Source organism: Schistocerca cancellata, chromosome 2 (assembly GCF_023864275.1).
Source record: "Schistocerca cancellata isolate TAMUIC-IGC-003103 chromosome 2, iqSchCanc2.1, whole genome shotgun sequence".
NCBI lineage: Eukaryota > Metazoa > Arthropoda > Insecta > Orthoptera > Acrididae > Schistocerca > Schistocerca cancellata.
The window spans coordinates 175,701,149-175,717,107 of record NC_064627.1 but is presented as its reverse complement, the minus strand read 5'-3'; the positions used below and the strand labels follow the sequence as shown (position 1 = coordinate 175,717,107).

At 41.7% G+C, this 15,959-nt stretch overlaps 1 protein-coding gene across 1 annotated transcript in view; it reads right to left on the bottom strand.

The window, feature by feature from the left end:
- Positions 1-8,144, bottom strand: part of LOC126161499 (60S ribosomal export protein NMD3) — a 66,751-nt gene extending 58,607 nt beyond the window's left edge. Inside the window, exons 1-2 of the mRNA XM_049917398.1 lie at positions 7,979-8,144; positions 7,761-7,895 (exon numbers count right to left, since the gene is read on the bottom strand). Coding sequence (XP_049773355.1) covers positions 7,761-7,895; positions 7,979-8,028 — 185 coding nt within the window. The 5' untranslated portion in view covers positions 8,029-8,144. The remainder of the gene's footprint in view (positions 1-7,760; positions 7,896-7,978) is intronic.
- Between the last annotated feature and the right edge of the window lie 7,815 nt (positions 8,145-15,959).

Sequence of the window (15,959 nt, the reverse complement as noted above, 5' to 3'; positions counted from 1 at the left end):
TGTCATACAAGACATACTTGACACCCATATTGGCATAAGCACTGGAGGCATGGAGAATGACAAGAAGAGTGGAGAGTAGAATCCAAGCCAGTGAAATGAAATTCCTGAAGTATGTTACAGAAAACAAGGAGAGAGAAAGAGAGAGTGAGAAATGAAGATGTTACGACAGAAACTGAAGTACAATAGTTGACTAATAGAACTGGGAAGAGTAGGTTAAAATGGTTTGGACATACAAAGAGAATGGAAGATGGAAGAATACCAAAAAGAAAGATGGGCGCCACGTTTTGAGAGCAAGAGGAAGACGCTGAACAAGGTGGATTGACTTGATCAAGCTCAGTTTAAGAACAAGTAGTCTGGACTGGCACAAAACAATTATAGAAGAATGGTGGAAATACAAAGGAAATTGGATAATTACCATAAAATGTCCCAATCCAGGCTGATGCTGGGTAAAGAGGAAACAAAGACCAGGATGAGCAAGACATGTTTTCTTACCAGAGACTGATGAAGCTCTACCCGTTAGGGCCTGCCAAGAGTACGTGAAATTAAAATGAACAGATCTAGAACGTAAAAAAAATTAAGTTTCTGTAGCATTTGCCAGTGTGTCTAAACCGATTGAGCTTGGTAGCAAGAAATCTCAAGAGCCACCATACACAAGTATGGTACAACAAGATATTGCAGTTTCTTGATATGTTCCAACCCAAGCATTTCAGTGTATTTACAAGAGGTTAAAATTCACACTTCTCTTGTGATGCAAAGCTCAACTGTCAAGCATTTTTGGCTATTACTTGAAAAAAAAAAATTGATTTCTCCTTCTTCCATTTTCTCTTTTGGTTTTGATATGTTGCACCCAATCTCACAAAAAGTTCCACATATGGTTGTTTCACAGATGTGAAGCCAGAGGAGCTTGTCTGTGTGCGAATAACAGAAGACATAATTTCTAGTGCTGCCCTGAGTGGACAATAAAATCCAATATTTACTGCGGGTAAATGTTTCCAACACAAACCTACTTTATTCGGATGGGCAGCATTATTTAAAAGACAATTTCCCTTTCAACTAGAATAGTCTTTTGTCAATAAACAGCTTCTGATTTGAATTAAATGTTTTTCAGAATGTATCACAAACTTTATCAAATGGTTCAAATAGCTCTAAGCACTATGGGACTGAACATCTGAGATCATCAGTCCCTTAGACTTAGACCTACTTAAACCTAACTTAACCTCAGGACATCACACACATCCATGCCCGAGGCAGGATTCAAACCTGCGACTGTAGCAGCAGCGCCGTTCCAGACTGAAGCGCTTAGAACCGCTCAGCCACAGCGGCTGGCTACAAACTTTATCAACCATGGTCTTAAAGTTTATAAACTTTCTCCACTGTTATTGGATAGAGCTGTCATGGACATGATGAATCCTCAACAAAATGCTACTGAAAACTGGTATGTTCAGATGTATACTACTACATCAATGAAGAAATAAAATTTCTCTAGTCCTGTATCTCTCACTTTGACAATCAAGAACTGACTGAATCTTACGCATTTACTCCCTAAAGAAATGATAATATGGTCATTCATTTTATTCAGAGCCTGGTGTAGAAATAATTACCAAACAACATTTCCTTCACTTTACTCCAATTACAGACACTACTGGAAAATAGCTAACCAACATTCCTTCGAAAAAGGTGTGAGGTGAAGGATATAACAGTTCGAAAATGAAAGGGAAAAAAATACAGTAGTTCAAAAAGAACTGAAGGGCTAAACCTTCTATTATGTTTTTCTTTCATTAGGGCTTATTCGTTAAACCTTGCCACAAATTACGCAGTGCAATTGTGTTCTACTGCCATCAACTTTATCAGTATGATTCAAGAAGTTTTCAATTTATTTTCTACATCTACATACCGAAGGGGTATATTGAAGATATATTTACCTGCTGTGACTGTAAAACCTGTAAGTGATGCCCATTAGGAAAGCTAAGTAGATGCTGTCTACATCTAGATCTACATACTGCAAACTATGGGCGAAGTGCACAACAGGCAGAGTCCATATTTTTGAAGAGCATTTGACATGGTATCCCACTGTAGAATGTTAATGAAGGTACAGGCACATGGAATAGGTTCCCAGATGTGCAAATGGCTCGAGCACTTCTTAAGTAATAGAACCCAGTATGTTGACCTTGAAGGGAAGTGTTAATAAGACAAGGGTTTTTATCAGGAGAGCGCCAGGGAAGTGCGATAGGACTGATATTGCTTTCTATGCACATAAATGATCTGGCGGACTGAGTGGGCAGCAATGAGCAGATGTTTGCTGATGATGCTATGGTGTACAGGCAGGTGTGGGACATGAGTGACTGTAGGAGGATACAAGATGACTTAGACAAAGTTCCTAGTTGGTGTAATGAATGACAGGTGGCTCTAAATGTACAAACATTAAGTTAATGAAAATGGGTACGAAAAACAAACCAATAATATTTGGAAGCTGCATCAGTAGTGTCCTGTTCAACACAGTCACCAGTTATATGACTGGGCATAACTTGCAAAGAAAAATGATATGGAATAAGCATGTGAGGATTGTGGTAGGGAAGGTGAATTGTTGACTTTTGATTTATTGGTAAAATTTTGGCAAAGTGTGGTCCATGACTGCATACAGGATGCTGCTATGACTTATTCTTGATTACTGTTTGAGTATGGCATCCATGCCAGGTTGGATTAAAGTAAGAGATTGAAGCAGTTGAGGCAGGTTGTTAGATTTATTACCGACAAGTTTAAACAAAATGCGGGTATTGCAGAGATGCTTCGGGAACTCCATTGGGAATCCCTGGAGGGAAGGCAATGTTCTTTTCGCAGAAGACTATTGAGAAAATTTAGATTATGGGAATCTGAAGCTGACTGTAGACTGGTTCTACTGCCACTAACATACATTTTGCCTAAGGACCACAAAGATAAGGAAATAGGGTTTATATGGAGGAATATTGACAATCGTTTGTCCTTCGCTCTATTTATGAATGGAACAGGAAAGGAAGTAGCTATTACTGGTTCACGGTAACACTGCCACACATCGTACAGTGGCTTGTGGAGTATATATGTAGATACTACTAGCCATTCCCTTGCCTGTTCCAAGCACAAATGAAATGAGGGATAAATGACTGTTTGAATGCCACCATATGAGCCCTAATATCCCTTATCTTGTCCACATGGTCCTTACGTGAAATATACATTGGCAGCAGTAGAGCTGTTCTGCAGTCAGCCGTATATAAATTTCTCAATAGTGTTTCGCAAGAAGAGCATCGTCTTCTCTTCACGGATTCCTATTTGAGTTCATGAAGCATTTCCATGAAAGTCATGTATTAAGTGAACCTATTGGTAAGAAATGTAGTAGTATGCCTATGAATTGGTTCAGTGTGATCCTTTAATCTGCCTTGGCAGGGATCCAAAAAACACTAACAGTACCCAAGAAAGAGTCACACCAGTGTTCTACACACGGTCTCCTTTATAAAAGAGCTAACTTTCCCACAATTCTCCCAATAATCTGAAGTCTACTATTCATCTTCAACAGCTTCAAACCTTATGCACTCTATCCATTCCATATTGTTTTGCAATGTTACGCATAGATAATTAATGGCTATGACAGTCAACCAACACAACATAAATACTATAGGCTATTCAAACTGTACAGGATTGTTTTCCTACTCAGCTGCATTAACTTACACTTCTCGGCATTTAAAGCAAGCTGCCATTCATCACAGCAGATAAAAATTGTCATCTTGTATCCTCCTCCTACTACAGTCACTCAATGGCATGACTTTCCTGTGGACTAGATTGTCATCAGCAAACAGCTATAGATTGCTATTCACCCTCGCTTTGGAGCCTCTTAAAATACATTGAGCAAGTGTATGATGCTGTTTACAAGATTAATGCAAATTCTAAAATAGTTGTTTTAGGAAGAAACAGTGACACTGGTATTTCAAGAAAGCTCCAAATTTCAGATTTGTTTGTTGTACAGCAGTCTGATATGAAGTTATTTTTAGAATCAACCACATCAGCATTATTGTGAACCTAGAAAGTGCTGTGGAACTAGTTTATAGTGTTAGCAGTTTTTTTGAAGAATATGAAATCAGAAGCTTTAATAGTGTGATAATGGACACAAAAATGCATGCTGACAAACTTTGATCTAATTCAGACTTACAAAAAGAAACAAAATTCATCCCAGAAGGAAAAAGCAATTTGCCTTTGGGTCTAGCAATGAACCTACTGATGAAGCAGAAAACTCTTTTCAAAGTAAATCTTTTACTACCTTGTTGTCAACATAGCTAAGTGATCACTAAGCGATACAGTTAGACTTATGGACAGGCACAGTAAGAGCTCCATGCTTCCTATCTGCAGAAGTGTGATATCGGAAAACTAAAAGACGCATGTCTTGAAACTGTGTCAAGTGATGGTGATATGAAATCAATGGGAATGATTGAAAGAATTAAGTTAAGATCTTAGTGCCCTTTCTTCTTGATGGAAGTTCTCTACACATCTATTAACTTAAATAAAAAAAAAAAAGAAAATTTCTTGATATCTTCCCCCACTATTTTTGTAAGTTTATGAATCCTTATGACTATCTGATTGTGTGGATTATCAACTAGTATCACTGAACAATACCTTCAAGTCAATATATCCAGATTATTTTCAAAGATTTTTAAAGTCAAGAAAAACTTCAGTATGCCTATAGTGTTTCTATACACGTAAAAAATTATCAGTAGGCAGGGTTGCCACAAGTTTCCCCAAGTGAAATTCCCTGATTTCCAGAAAGTTTTAGGATTTTTCCCTGACAATTTTTGAGATCTCAAGGGTAAGTTAAGATGTAAGTTGACAATCTGCCATTGCAGCTACGGCACAAGAAACAATAGTACAAACGAGGAAATATCTAAAACTTGCAAGCAGATGGTGTTTCCTGGTTTGAGCAAAAATCATAAGTACTAATGTCAACATTTTTTGTAATGAACTGTTTTTAGATGGATAAAGCAAGCGAAATGGCATATATGTATTTCATTAAGACCACTGAAGTTATTTTATTTCAATAAAACGAATCACATTTGGTGACAAAAATATGCATTTCCTTGGAGTCGCAAATATGTCTTTACTGATTTCAAAAATAACCTCAGAAAAAAGTAGGCCTCTTGAAAGAAGTGTATAAGATGGGGAAGAATTGTGTAAACCTGGCCAATAAAATGTTGGTTCTGCTACATTTGTTATTGTCAGATATTACCCACTGTGTTATATTTATTATTTTACAGCGCCCGCGACTGACACATTTTTCTCCTTCTTATGGTCCATACTTTCTAACACAAACTACTTTTGAAGTGCCAAAATGTACCAAAGAAAATAAAATGTCTATAAAACGCCACACTGTACAACATGCTTGCAGTGGGACAGTAGCAATTCCTGAAATCCATCACCTATGGTGTCTGGCCTGCTGAGGAGCACCACAGTTCTGTGCCCACAGATAAACCATGAAAATCCGCTGCATTACGCCACACACAAACAGAACCGACCTGCCAGCAGATCGGTGAGACTAGATCCAATGAGCAGAGCCTGCACATTAGTGGGAACCGAATGGCTTCAGATCGCCAGGTCCGATCCATTACAGACACTACAGGAATGGCCTCTGGCTTTGGCCCGCCATGGAAATCCACTCGTGTGGCCAGCTATTCCCGAGCCCCATACACTTATGTTGATGAAATGAGACCATGATGATCAATCCATGCAACAGATAACGTGTTCAAATATTCCGAGAATCAATAATAATGAGGAGAAGTAGTGACTCACCCTAAAGATGATTGCCGAGTCGCAGGCAGGCATGTAGAAAAGACAATCATACTCACAACTAAATTTTCAGCCATAGCTTGGTCAGAAAATGGGGGCGCGCGCACACACACACACACCCCCAATCACTCAGTCACAACTTATGCACACATGACCGCCATTTCCAGTCACTGCGTCTACAGTCTCTCAGAATCAGATCCAAACAAACCACGCCTCATGCGTCCTTGCCTCTCGTTGGCAGCTGTTAGTCTAGTGACAAAAAGTGGTGGCAGCACTGGCTGCAAGCTGGTAGGAAGGGGAGGAGCAGTAGGAATGAGGGGGAAGGGAAGCAGCACACATACTCAGCTGATCCATGCAGTGACGATGCACAAAACCTCAATAAACAAACCATTTCATCAACTGCGACAGAAATGAGATTTTCATCAACTGCGACAGAAATGAGATTTTCATCAACTGCGACAGAAATGAGATTTTCATCAACTGCGACAGAAATGAGATTTTTTCCAATGTTTTCTTCAAATTTCCCCGATTTCCCTGATGTGTTTGAAATTCCCTGATTTCCAGAACCTGCAGCAACCTTTGTAGGTCTATATATACCAAACAAAAGTAGGAATTGTACAAGACTTCCGAATATTTCTGTTTAGTTATCACAAATTTGTGTTTTCTTTTACAATAGCATACATAAAATTTTTGACAATGTTATCAATTTTAAACTACCTTAAATGGAAACGAACTGTTTTTTCTTCTTTTGATGTTTAACAATGGAATAAAATTCAGAAATTTATTTCTGTTACAGAGAAATATCTATGTAGTACTTATTATAAAGGATAAAGTCCATACTCCATAGATTTAGATTTATTTTTAAAGGCCTTATCAAAAATTTCAAGAAAAGGCACTGTCAGATTGGGAGGGGGAACCAAATGGTATGTCCTTTTTGTCAATAAACGTACTTGAACTGGCCCTGCCAAGCTGATAATTTTGAACTAAAGTCGAATTATCAAATGCAATTGTTAATGGATGCAAATCTGTGTTTTGCTCTGGTGTATGACTGGGATTTCCCAAGTAGGCCTTTTAAGATTCTGACAAACTATAAACTATGTCATCAGAAGAGTACATGACTTAGGAGTTACTTCCAGATCCTAGTCCTGAATATTTCACCTTTGTTAGTACTATCAACCCTTAAAATGAATGGTATGGATTGCAACAACATGTTAGTAAAATTGACCTCATTCGGCCCAAAGAGCATCAACCACAAGTTACACAATCGGGTTGCACGTTTACTGTCTCTGCAGAATAATGTATTTCAATATGTCTCGTTAACTGCTTTCCTGCGGCTCACGTATTTTCGGTGCAGTTTACGTCGGGAGTTTCTGTACGACAATAAAGCACAAACATTCAGCACCCTAAACACTAAGGTTCGCGCAGAAAAAGTGTCACTTCACGATGAAGTTATTTATATACTATGGGAATCAAGAATAATGTATTTCAATATGTCTCGTTAACTGCTTTCCTGCGGCTCACGTATTTTCGGTGCAGTTTACGTCGGGAGTTTCTGTACGACAATAAAGCACAAACATTCAGCACCCTAAACACGAAGGTTCACGCAGAAAAAGTGTCACTTCACGATGAATTTATTTATATACTATGGCAATCAAGTTTAACATCCTTACTTACGGCGAAGTTCAATGTTAAGTACACACTCAATAACATTTGGAACACGTGCTGCCATAGTGATAAAATACTATAAAACGTTTACATGTGAGAAAGATATCTTATTGCAGCATTATGATAGTAATTATATATGAGTCGATCTGCAGAAGATTCGTGTTACTCACACCAACTTTATATACAGTAACGTACTGGGCGGTTTAAATGCAGTAAACACGGGGTCATACCATGCGAAATTCATCCTTACACCAACTTTCGTCCGACAAATATCATATCCGTGCAGAAGTTACCTCTCACATCCTTTGCAGAAATACAGAGTAGCTTGTTTAGGAATCCCTTCCGTTATGTCCACTTGCGTCCTCAAACACGAAACGCACATATTTGCTGGATTTGGATCAATGACAGCCCCGCATTGACAACATAATCTGGAAAGAAAACATTGCACAATGAAGCGAGTGTGTGTGTGTAGGTTAAATTCACTATAGTGAGATTTGTTAGAGACACTTACATTTTTGGCGCTGTTGTATCTAGAACCCCAGCTTCGGTAATGTACTCCATCGTTTTTTCCTTCTGTCAACTTCAGAAGTGTAACAAACAACGTACAATAACAACAAACTCTTAATCCATCACCATGCGCTAATGCAAAGATTACAGAATCATTGGGAAGATATGCTCAAAATAATGAGGCTCTTTCGCTTGATAGTCTCTGGGGGAAACGTCAAACAACATCCAATTCACACTGGGCATCAACGGAACAAAACGGCAGACGAGGTCATCGACAAATTTTGGCGTGGTAAAACTACATGGGACGTCAACATAACGCTATTTCGATTAATAGCCCAGTGCCGGGCATTGAAAGTGAATTGTGATCCCTCAAAAGGACGATTCGCACTAGACGTCAGCGGAACGGAACAGCAGGCAACATCGCCGTCAACTCACAATAGGCGGAACCTCAACTTAATGTCACTTCGTTAAGCCCACTCCCGAACAGTGGGAGTGACTTCATGAGATACCTTCCGGCCTTGACCAAAGGACATAGATGACATCATCTGTGATACAGTAACTCGGAAAATATTACCAGAAGCAAGGAACCAGCAAGGAAAAATGTCACTTCGTAATTGTATTGGACGGGGTGGAACAGAGCGTCAAAACATCCCACAATACATTTCAAATGGTGGCATTCACACAAGCCGTTAACAGAACGGAACGAAACGGATCGGGAGGTAAAATATAAGTTTTCGAGAAGAAAGTTGTGACCTCGACGTTTGTGGGGGGAACGGTGTTGTCATCGGCCAACATTGAAAGTTAAACTATTTTCATCGCGCTCATTCAAGGTTTAGTAATGGATTCATGCTTTTGCAGCTTTCTCGTCTTTCTTTTATTATTTGCTTTATTTTCGTGACGCAAAGTGAATGTTGCTTGAAAACTCGTTGTCGGTTATAGCACAACTTTCGGCTGGCCGACTTTCGCATAGGCGTATTCTTAATGTTTAGTAAACAGACGTCACAATGGAGAGAGTAGATTTCTTAGGCTCAGAATTATCGTTGTCTTGAAGTTGTTCTATAATACTGTTCTGTTTTCTCATTGCAGCAAATAATTCAGCACGCCAAAAAAACGTGAACAACCTTAGACAGTAACCAGTTTAAAAATGAATATGTAGGAAAAAGTAACTACGTAGAGTGTGCATATCAAAGGGAGGAATGTTTTAAACAGAGAGTAGCACGGATTGCACCGAGAAATAAACATAGCGCCCCTGACGGTTGGACGTGAAACTGTTCGACAGCCGTGATGCACCTGTTACAACACTAGACACTTAATCATAACGTTATACGATCGTGCAGTGAAACCACTGTCTGCAATGATCCTAGACGAAACTGAGGCAGGAGCTGTACCAGCCCCTATGGCGGAAGCTGATCGTCGGTGTCAGGGAAGCGAGTGGGGAAATGTATCCTGAATGTCACTTGTGCCATTGGTTATGAGGTGTAAGACCAGAGCTGCACTTGTGACAATGGGTGGGTTGCAGGTTCTGGAGGCAATGACTGTCCCTGATTGGATGTGTATGGTGGTGCTTCCTGGAAAGCTTGACTCTGCTGATGGGGTCGACTCCTTCCTATTCCATAAAATGTTCATAGTCCACACACCTCGTCATAACGTGCAGTACAGGCTAGTGTATGGAGGCTGTAAAGGTGGCTTCACTCCCTCAGCCCGGAGCATATCTCTAAATCATGGTGCACATAACACTGGGGCACGCCATGACAAAAAGCTTTTAATTGGTTGATTTGAGCAAAGTGTTCACATAGCTGCTGTCAGAAGTCTGGTTGATCTTCCAGGGCTTTAAACATCGTGTTTGCGTCGACGAACTTGCACGGAAGACGTATTATCTCTTTGTAAACTAGTTCTGCGGCCTAGAAATCGATGTCTGGGTTATATGCTGTCCTCAGGCCCATAAGTACTATTGGCAAGGCAGTCGATCAAATGATGACATGGCACACGAGTGCTGCTTTCAGTGAATGGTGCCACTGTTCCAACTTGCCATTACTGGCAAGGTAGTAACTCATTGTCTTATGGTGTTTATAGCCACAGACCTTAGCGAGCTATCTGAACAATTCTAATTCAGATTATCGCCTGTGATCAGTGGTGATGTAGCGGGGACAATCTAACCGCGGTAGACAAATTGATGTGAATGCGGAGGCTAGTGTTTCAGCTGTAATGTTATCCAGTGGCACAGCCTCCAGCCAGTGGGTGAACTGATCGATCACAGTAAACAAATAGCAGTTACTGTTTGAAATCGGCAGCGGTCCCAAGACGTCCAGGTTCAAATGGGCGAAACGTTCCGTCACGTCCGGAAAATACCCTATTGGAACATAATCGTGACAGGATACCTTGTTACTTTAACACTGTAGGCAGGCTCTTATCCATTGCTGGAAGTATCTCTCAACCCAGGGCCATAGGTAACGTTTTGACGAGACATGAAAGGTAGGGCCTGCCCATGGGTGAAGCGTTGTGAATGCTGTCGAACACTAGCTTGCAGAATGCCAATGGGAGAAAAACGTGGGACCTTCCACTGGAGACGTCGCAATACAGACCTGAATCTGCTCTGGGAATGTCGACAAGTTGCATTGTAAATGAATGTGTGGAGTTCGTCATCCTCCTGCTGTGCTTGTGCTAGTGCCGCAAAATCGATCGGATTTTCCACGCTGCTGATGCAAGAAAGACATTCCGCTATGACGTTATCAGTACCAGACATATGTTCAATGTCTCTACTGAATTCTGCCACGAACCCAAGTTGATCGAACTGATGCAGAGAGCAGTTAGTGCTGTTCCGTTTAAACGCGGAAATGTAGTGAAGACAGGAACCTCGATCTGTGGACGAAAAGATTTAACGGCCTCATATACTGCCAATAGCTCACGGTCGTAATCGCTTCGCTTCCTCCGTGATTGCCAGATTTTACTGGAAAAAAAGAAAAAACTCTAGTAGCTGCCATGCTGCTTCTACCCTTTGTTGTAGCGTCAACAACCAAAACTAAAGGTGCATCTAGTTCAGGGTGAGTGTTGCGTTAGCCATGCTCTGTTTAACGTTGTCGAACGCGATACACATTGCTTCTGTCCACTGTACTGTGGAACTGCCAACGGCTCGATAATGTTCTAGGCTACTAAATACCCATGCAGGTGTTGGTAATGCTGTTCCTTGTCAGTTGAGAACACGAGCACATCATCCAAATATGCGAAGCAGAACGAAGACACTGGAGGATGGAATCGACAAACCTCTGTCAAGTCTGTGCTGCATTCTTCATCTTGAATGTCACAGATATACTTTAAAAAAGTCTGAAAGGTGCTGTGATTATTGTCTTCGGAATATCGTCCTTATACATATGCAGGGTGATTTTTTTTCCCATTGTGTACAAACTCATAGGACTGATTGATGAGAGGATATGGAAAGGCATGGTTTCCACGCTAGAGACCATTTATGTAATCATATTTTGTTACAGAGACTGCAGAATGATAGGCGCTGTGCGACACAACCAGTTACAGTATGCATGGTTTCCTGCTAGATGGTGGTACTGTTCCTCATACGTTATGCCCTAGCGCCCTCTCCTGCCATAGTAACTGGAAATGTTGTGTCTCACTCATTTCTCTTGCTGACTCACCTTGTAGTGGATGTGATACAGTGTTGTACGCAATGGTTCCGTATACGAATCGAGAACCTGCCAACATGGTGTTTACTTATGGAAAGGCAAATGGCAATGGGCGGCAGGCAACAAGGTTGTATCAGGAGACCTATCCCTACCGCCAACAACCACAACATTCAATGTTTGCAACAGCGTTTCACCGATTGTCTGAGACAGGGCCGTTTCAGGAAGCAGGAAATCATGAAGGACACACCCGAAATGTTCAGACACCAAATTTGGAGGAAAATGTGATTAACACTGTGCAAGGCGACTGCTGTGTCAGTACCAAGCAGTTGGCCTGCCAGTACAGGGTAAGCCAGATGGTTGTGTGGGACAGTCTCCATGACAATTGTTACTACTCTTATCACTTACAGCGTGTGCTACGCTTACTAGCGACAGACTTTACACATTGGGAGCAGTTTTGTCACTGGTTTCTTCACCAGGCAACCACAATTCCAGGATTTGGGTCATCCATCGTATTCACAGATGAGGCTACCTTTACATGGGGTGTTATCTTCAACTTCCACAACAGTCATCTGTGGGGTAGTAGGCAGAACTCCCATGGTATGGTGACAACGGATCATCAGCATCGGTGCAGCCAGAATGTGTGCGCCGGAATAATTGGCGACCATATTTTGGGACCAATCTTCCTTCCATGTCGCCTAACATGCTGGAACTATCGATGTTTCTTGTGGGTGAGTTTGCTTCCCATGCTGGAAAAAGTGTCGTTGATGATTCACAGGGTTATGTGGCTGCTACATGATGGTGCTCCAGCCCTCTTTGCAGTCAACATCCGGAGGCACCTCCATCGTGTCTTTCCTGGTCGGTGGATTGGACAAGGGGATCCAGTTGCATGGCCTGCTCGTTCACTGTATCTCAACCCATGTGATTTCTGGTCATGGGGCCATCTCCAAAGTGTCATGTATGAAGAGCCCATACCAGTTGTGGAGACACTGGAGCAGCATATTCATGCTGCATTTGACACTGTTTAGATGCCAATGTGAACATGTGAGACAGAGCATGCTATGACGTGTACATGCATGCCTTGAGGAACATGGAAACCACTTTCAACACATACTGTAACTGTGGCTGCGTGGTACAGCACATATTAGACTGCAGTCTCTGTAACAATGTGCAATTGAATAAATGGTCTCTAGCATAGAAACCATGCATTTCCGGAGATAAGTTCATTATACCTTTTTTTGTTCTGTATCCTCTCATCGATCAGTCCCTAGAGTTTGTGCACCCTGTAAAAAATCAGCTTTTATACAAATCACAGCGCCTCTGGTGGCTGCCGCGAAATGCTTGACGCCACAGCTTTGTGAACATACACAACACATGTGATACAACACTGTGTGACTGCCCAAAGTCGCCACATGAGCCTCTGTGGTGGAAGTGGGGTGTTATTCTAAATAGTGGGCTGGAAAGTGGATACGGCAACCATATCTTGAGGCACGTGTTTGGTAGGTCCACTGATGTTATCCACGGCAGTGGCTGTAGAGTAGATATGAGGTGGTTTTGAGCGAGGCCTTATTCTTGGAAGCTCTGGCATTGTTGCTTTTTGGAAAACATGAGCCGTTTTAACCCTACCCTTAGAAACAGTGGTTGCCTTTCCATTAGTTGAAATGTCAGTTGTCGTGTCTCCCCATGCGACTACACAGTAGGGTCCTGAGTACGGCGCTGCAACAACCGTTTGATGCCTTCTGTGTGTAACATGACATGCGAACATATGTTCAAGTCTCGATGCACAAAGGGGGTAGCTGTACAATATCTGTGAACCTCGTGTTGGCGAATTCTGACCACGTGCTCTCACAGTCAGTGTAGGCATTGTATTTGATCCTCCCTTGGCTGTGACAGAGCGTTGATTTCCACGAATTCTCCTGGAGGTCCCAACTTCTAGCCGTACACCGGTTCCCCGAAATAAGCGCTTGGATCTGATCTGAACGTGTTTCTGAGGCCAAGTAATACCATGGGAACGGTTTTGTCGTGGCACATTAGCGTCGTGGCACATTTGCGCTGTCTGGCGAACGATGCCATCTCTATCAGCCTGTTACTGGCTGGGCGATAACTCGTCGTTTTGTGGTGAGTTGTGCTGCAAAACTTCGTGAGTTGGCTAAATAGGTCGGATCCAAATTGTCGTTCTCTGCCCGTCGTGACGTGTAATGGACAGGCAAAACGTGACACCCCATATGACACAAAAGAAAAAGCCAGAATTTCTGCCGTAACGTTCCGGCCAGCAGATGTAACGATCTATTATCGTAAATACGTAATGTTGGCCATCGCACGATGACAACGGACCAGTGACGTCGATGCAAACGTGATGGGCTGTTGTGATCGGTGCTTGCATGTGGCGGTGTATGTTGCTATGTTGGCATTTAAGACACCTCGCCCACTCACGGCAGTCTTTGAGTACTCCTGGCCACATGTAATCATTCATCACTAGGCGAGTCGTCAACGTAAGTCGTGTAGCATCCTGAAGGCATACCTTCTGATGGCAGTAGGTAGGAAGATATTTTCCCCCCTCTCTCAATGCGGAGGGGAGGGATAATCGTCAGTTCACCAGATATAATACATTTCTACAGAATACTAATTACGTATGAGGAATATCCAGCATTGATTGGGAAAAAAATCTCATTTATAAGCAATAATTTTTCCATTATTTTTACCGAGTGGACTATGACAGGAGGACCTGGCAATATGGCAGATAGAGCTCTCGTCCACCCTGGCGGATTCAGTATTTTGATAATGCAAAGGAGAGGCCTAAATGGTATATATGTATGGTATATATGTCTAAAGGAGGTGGCTATATATTAGGTCGTTGAACGAGTAGCCACTCTATATGACTGACAAGGGGAAGGCCTCAGACACAGCCAACCGATTCGGCTCAAATTTGGCAGGTCGCTTGCGTACAACCTGAAACGGAGGAATCTAAGATATTTTGGGTCAACACCCCCGCAATTTTGAGAAAATCACCCCTAAAGGTTATGACGAGCAATCGACTCAAAATTGTCGGGATCGATAGATAATTGTAAATAAAGCATTTGTCATCATCAGGTATGGGGTCCGAAAACGCATATTTTTTCCAGAAATCGAGGTAAGAAACTTTTACAACTGCCGCGTCTGTACCCACATGGCAAACGCTTTTTTTACGACAGCACCGATAGAGTAACGGCCAAGGTAACTGCCTGGGAATCGGAGGACCCGGGTTCGAATCTCGGAGAAACGTAGCGGATGTTCTTCTTTTCCTTTGTGTTTTTCTATACATCTCAATTGACAGGGATAGGACGGTTAATAAGGTAAGTAAATCAATACCGAATGATAATAATAAGGTAGGCAAATAAATTTCTCAAACTTCTCGGGACAGTAAACAACTAAAATGATACTCCAGGTCACTTTACAATGGCTCTTGAAGTCACTGTTACGCGTCCTCATTTTTCTTTGAACAACTAGATGGATGGTACTTGTCATATAAACATTCGAAACAAATATACTCACGGCACCAAGAACATCTAATGAATGCAATATTTCGACAGCTACACTGTTCATTCCGAAGAGTCGGCGGAAAACAAAACATTCAAAAATATGTCTTTTTCGGGAATTAATTTTGATGCGTACCACGCATACGATATCATTGCCTGAAAAATCGGTGCTGAAAGTTGGTTATGAATTATGCTGTGAATAGTTATATATATTTTGTACCTCCTTATGAGAGACGTCTTTAGTGACGTGCCGTTGACGAATTTTATATTTCGATTTGAAATTTCTTGCCCAAGATAATGATGCAGCAAACGTAAAATCCTTGTTGGCCGTATATTGAAGCGCTGCACCTGCAGCCCACTCCTGAAGTATTCTCGTTGTTACATTCTCGTTACGTCAACGAGATTCGACAAATCGGTCGTATGTCCACTTATTTATCGCCTCGTATTTGTCGTATCTTGTCCCTCCTTTAACGATATCACATTCCCAGAATTTCAAGTCCTTCTACTTTTTCAGGGCTGTTGTTGCTCTATTCTTTTGCAGTGTTTGTAAGTTCCTATTTGGATGATTCCTGGATAGCACTACCACCTTTACTTTTACTTCAAGGGGTATAACGCCATAGTTCAATCGTTTAGTAACCGGTTCGTAATACTCATCGGGAACAGATGAAGCACATCTTCCCAGTGACGTGGAGATTTCCAAAGTGTTATGACCGTTTTGCGATTCACTAGTCGGGACATCTTCCACTGAATCACCTTCTGCTTCGTCTTCATGGTATGGTACTTCAGTATCAACGAAAGTCATTTCGTTCGTCAGCTCCAAAAATCGCTCGACGATAGTCGC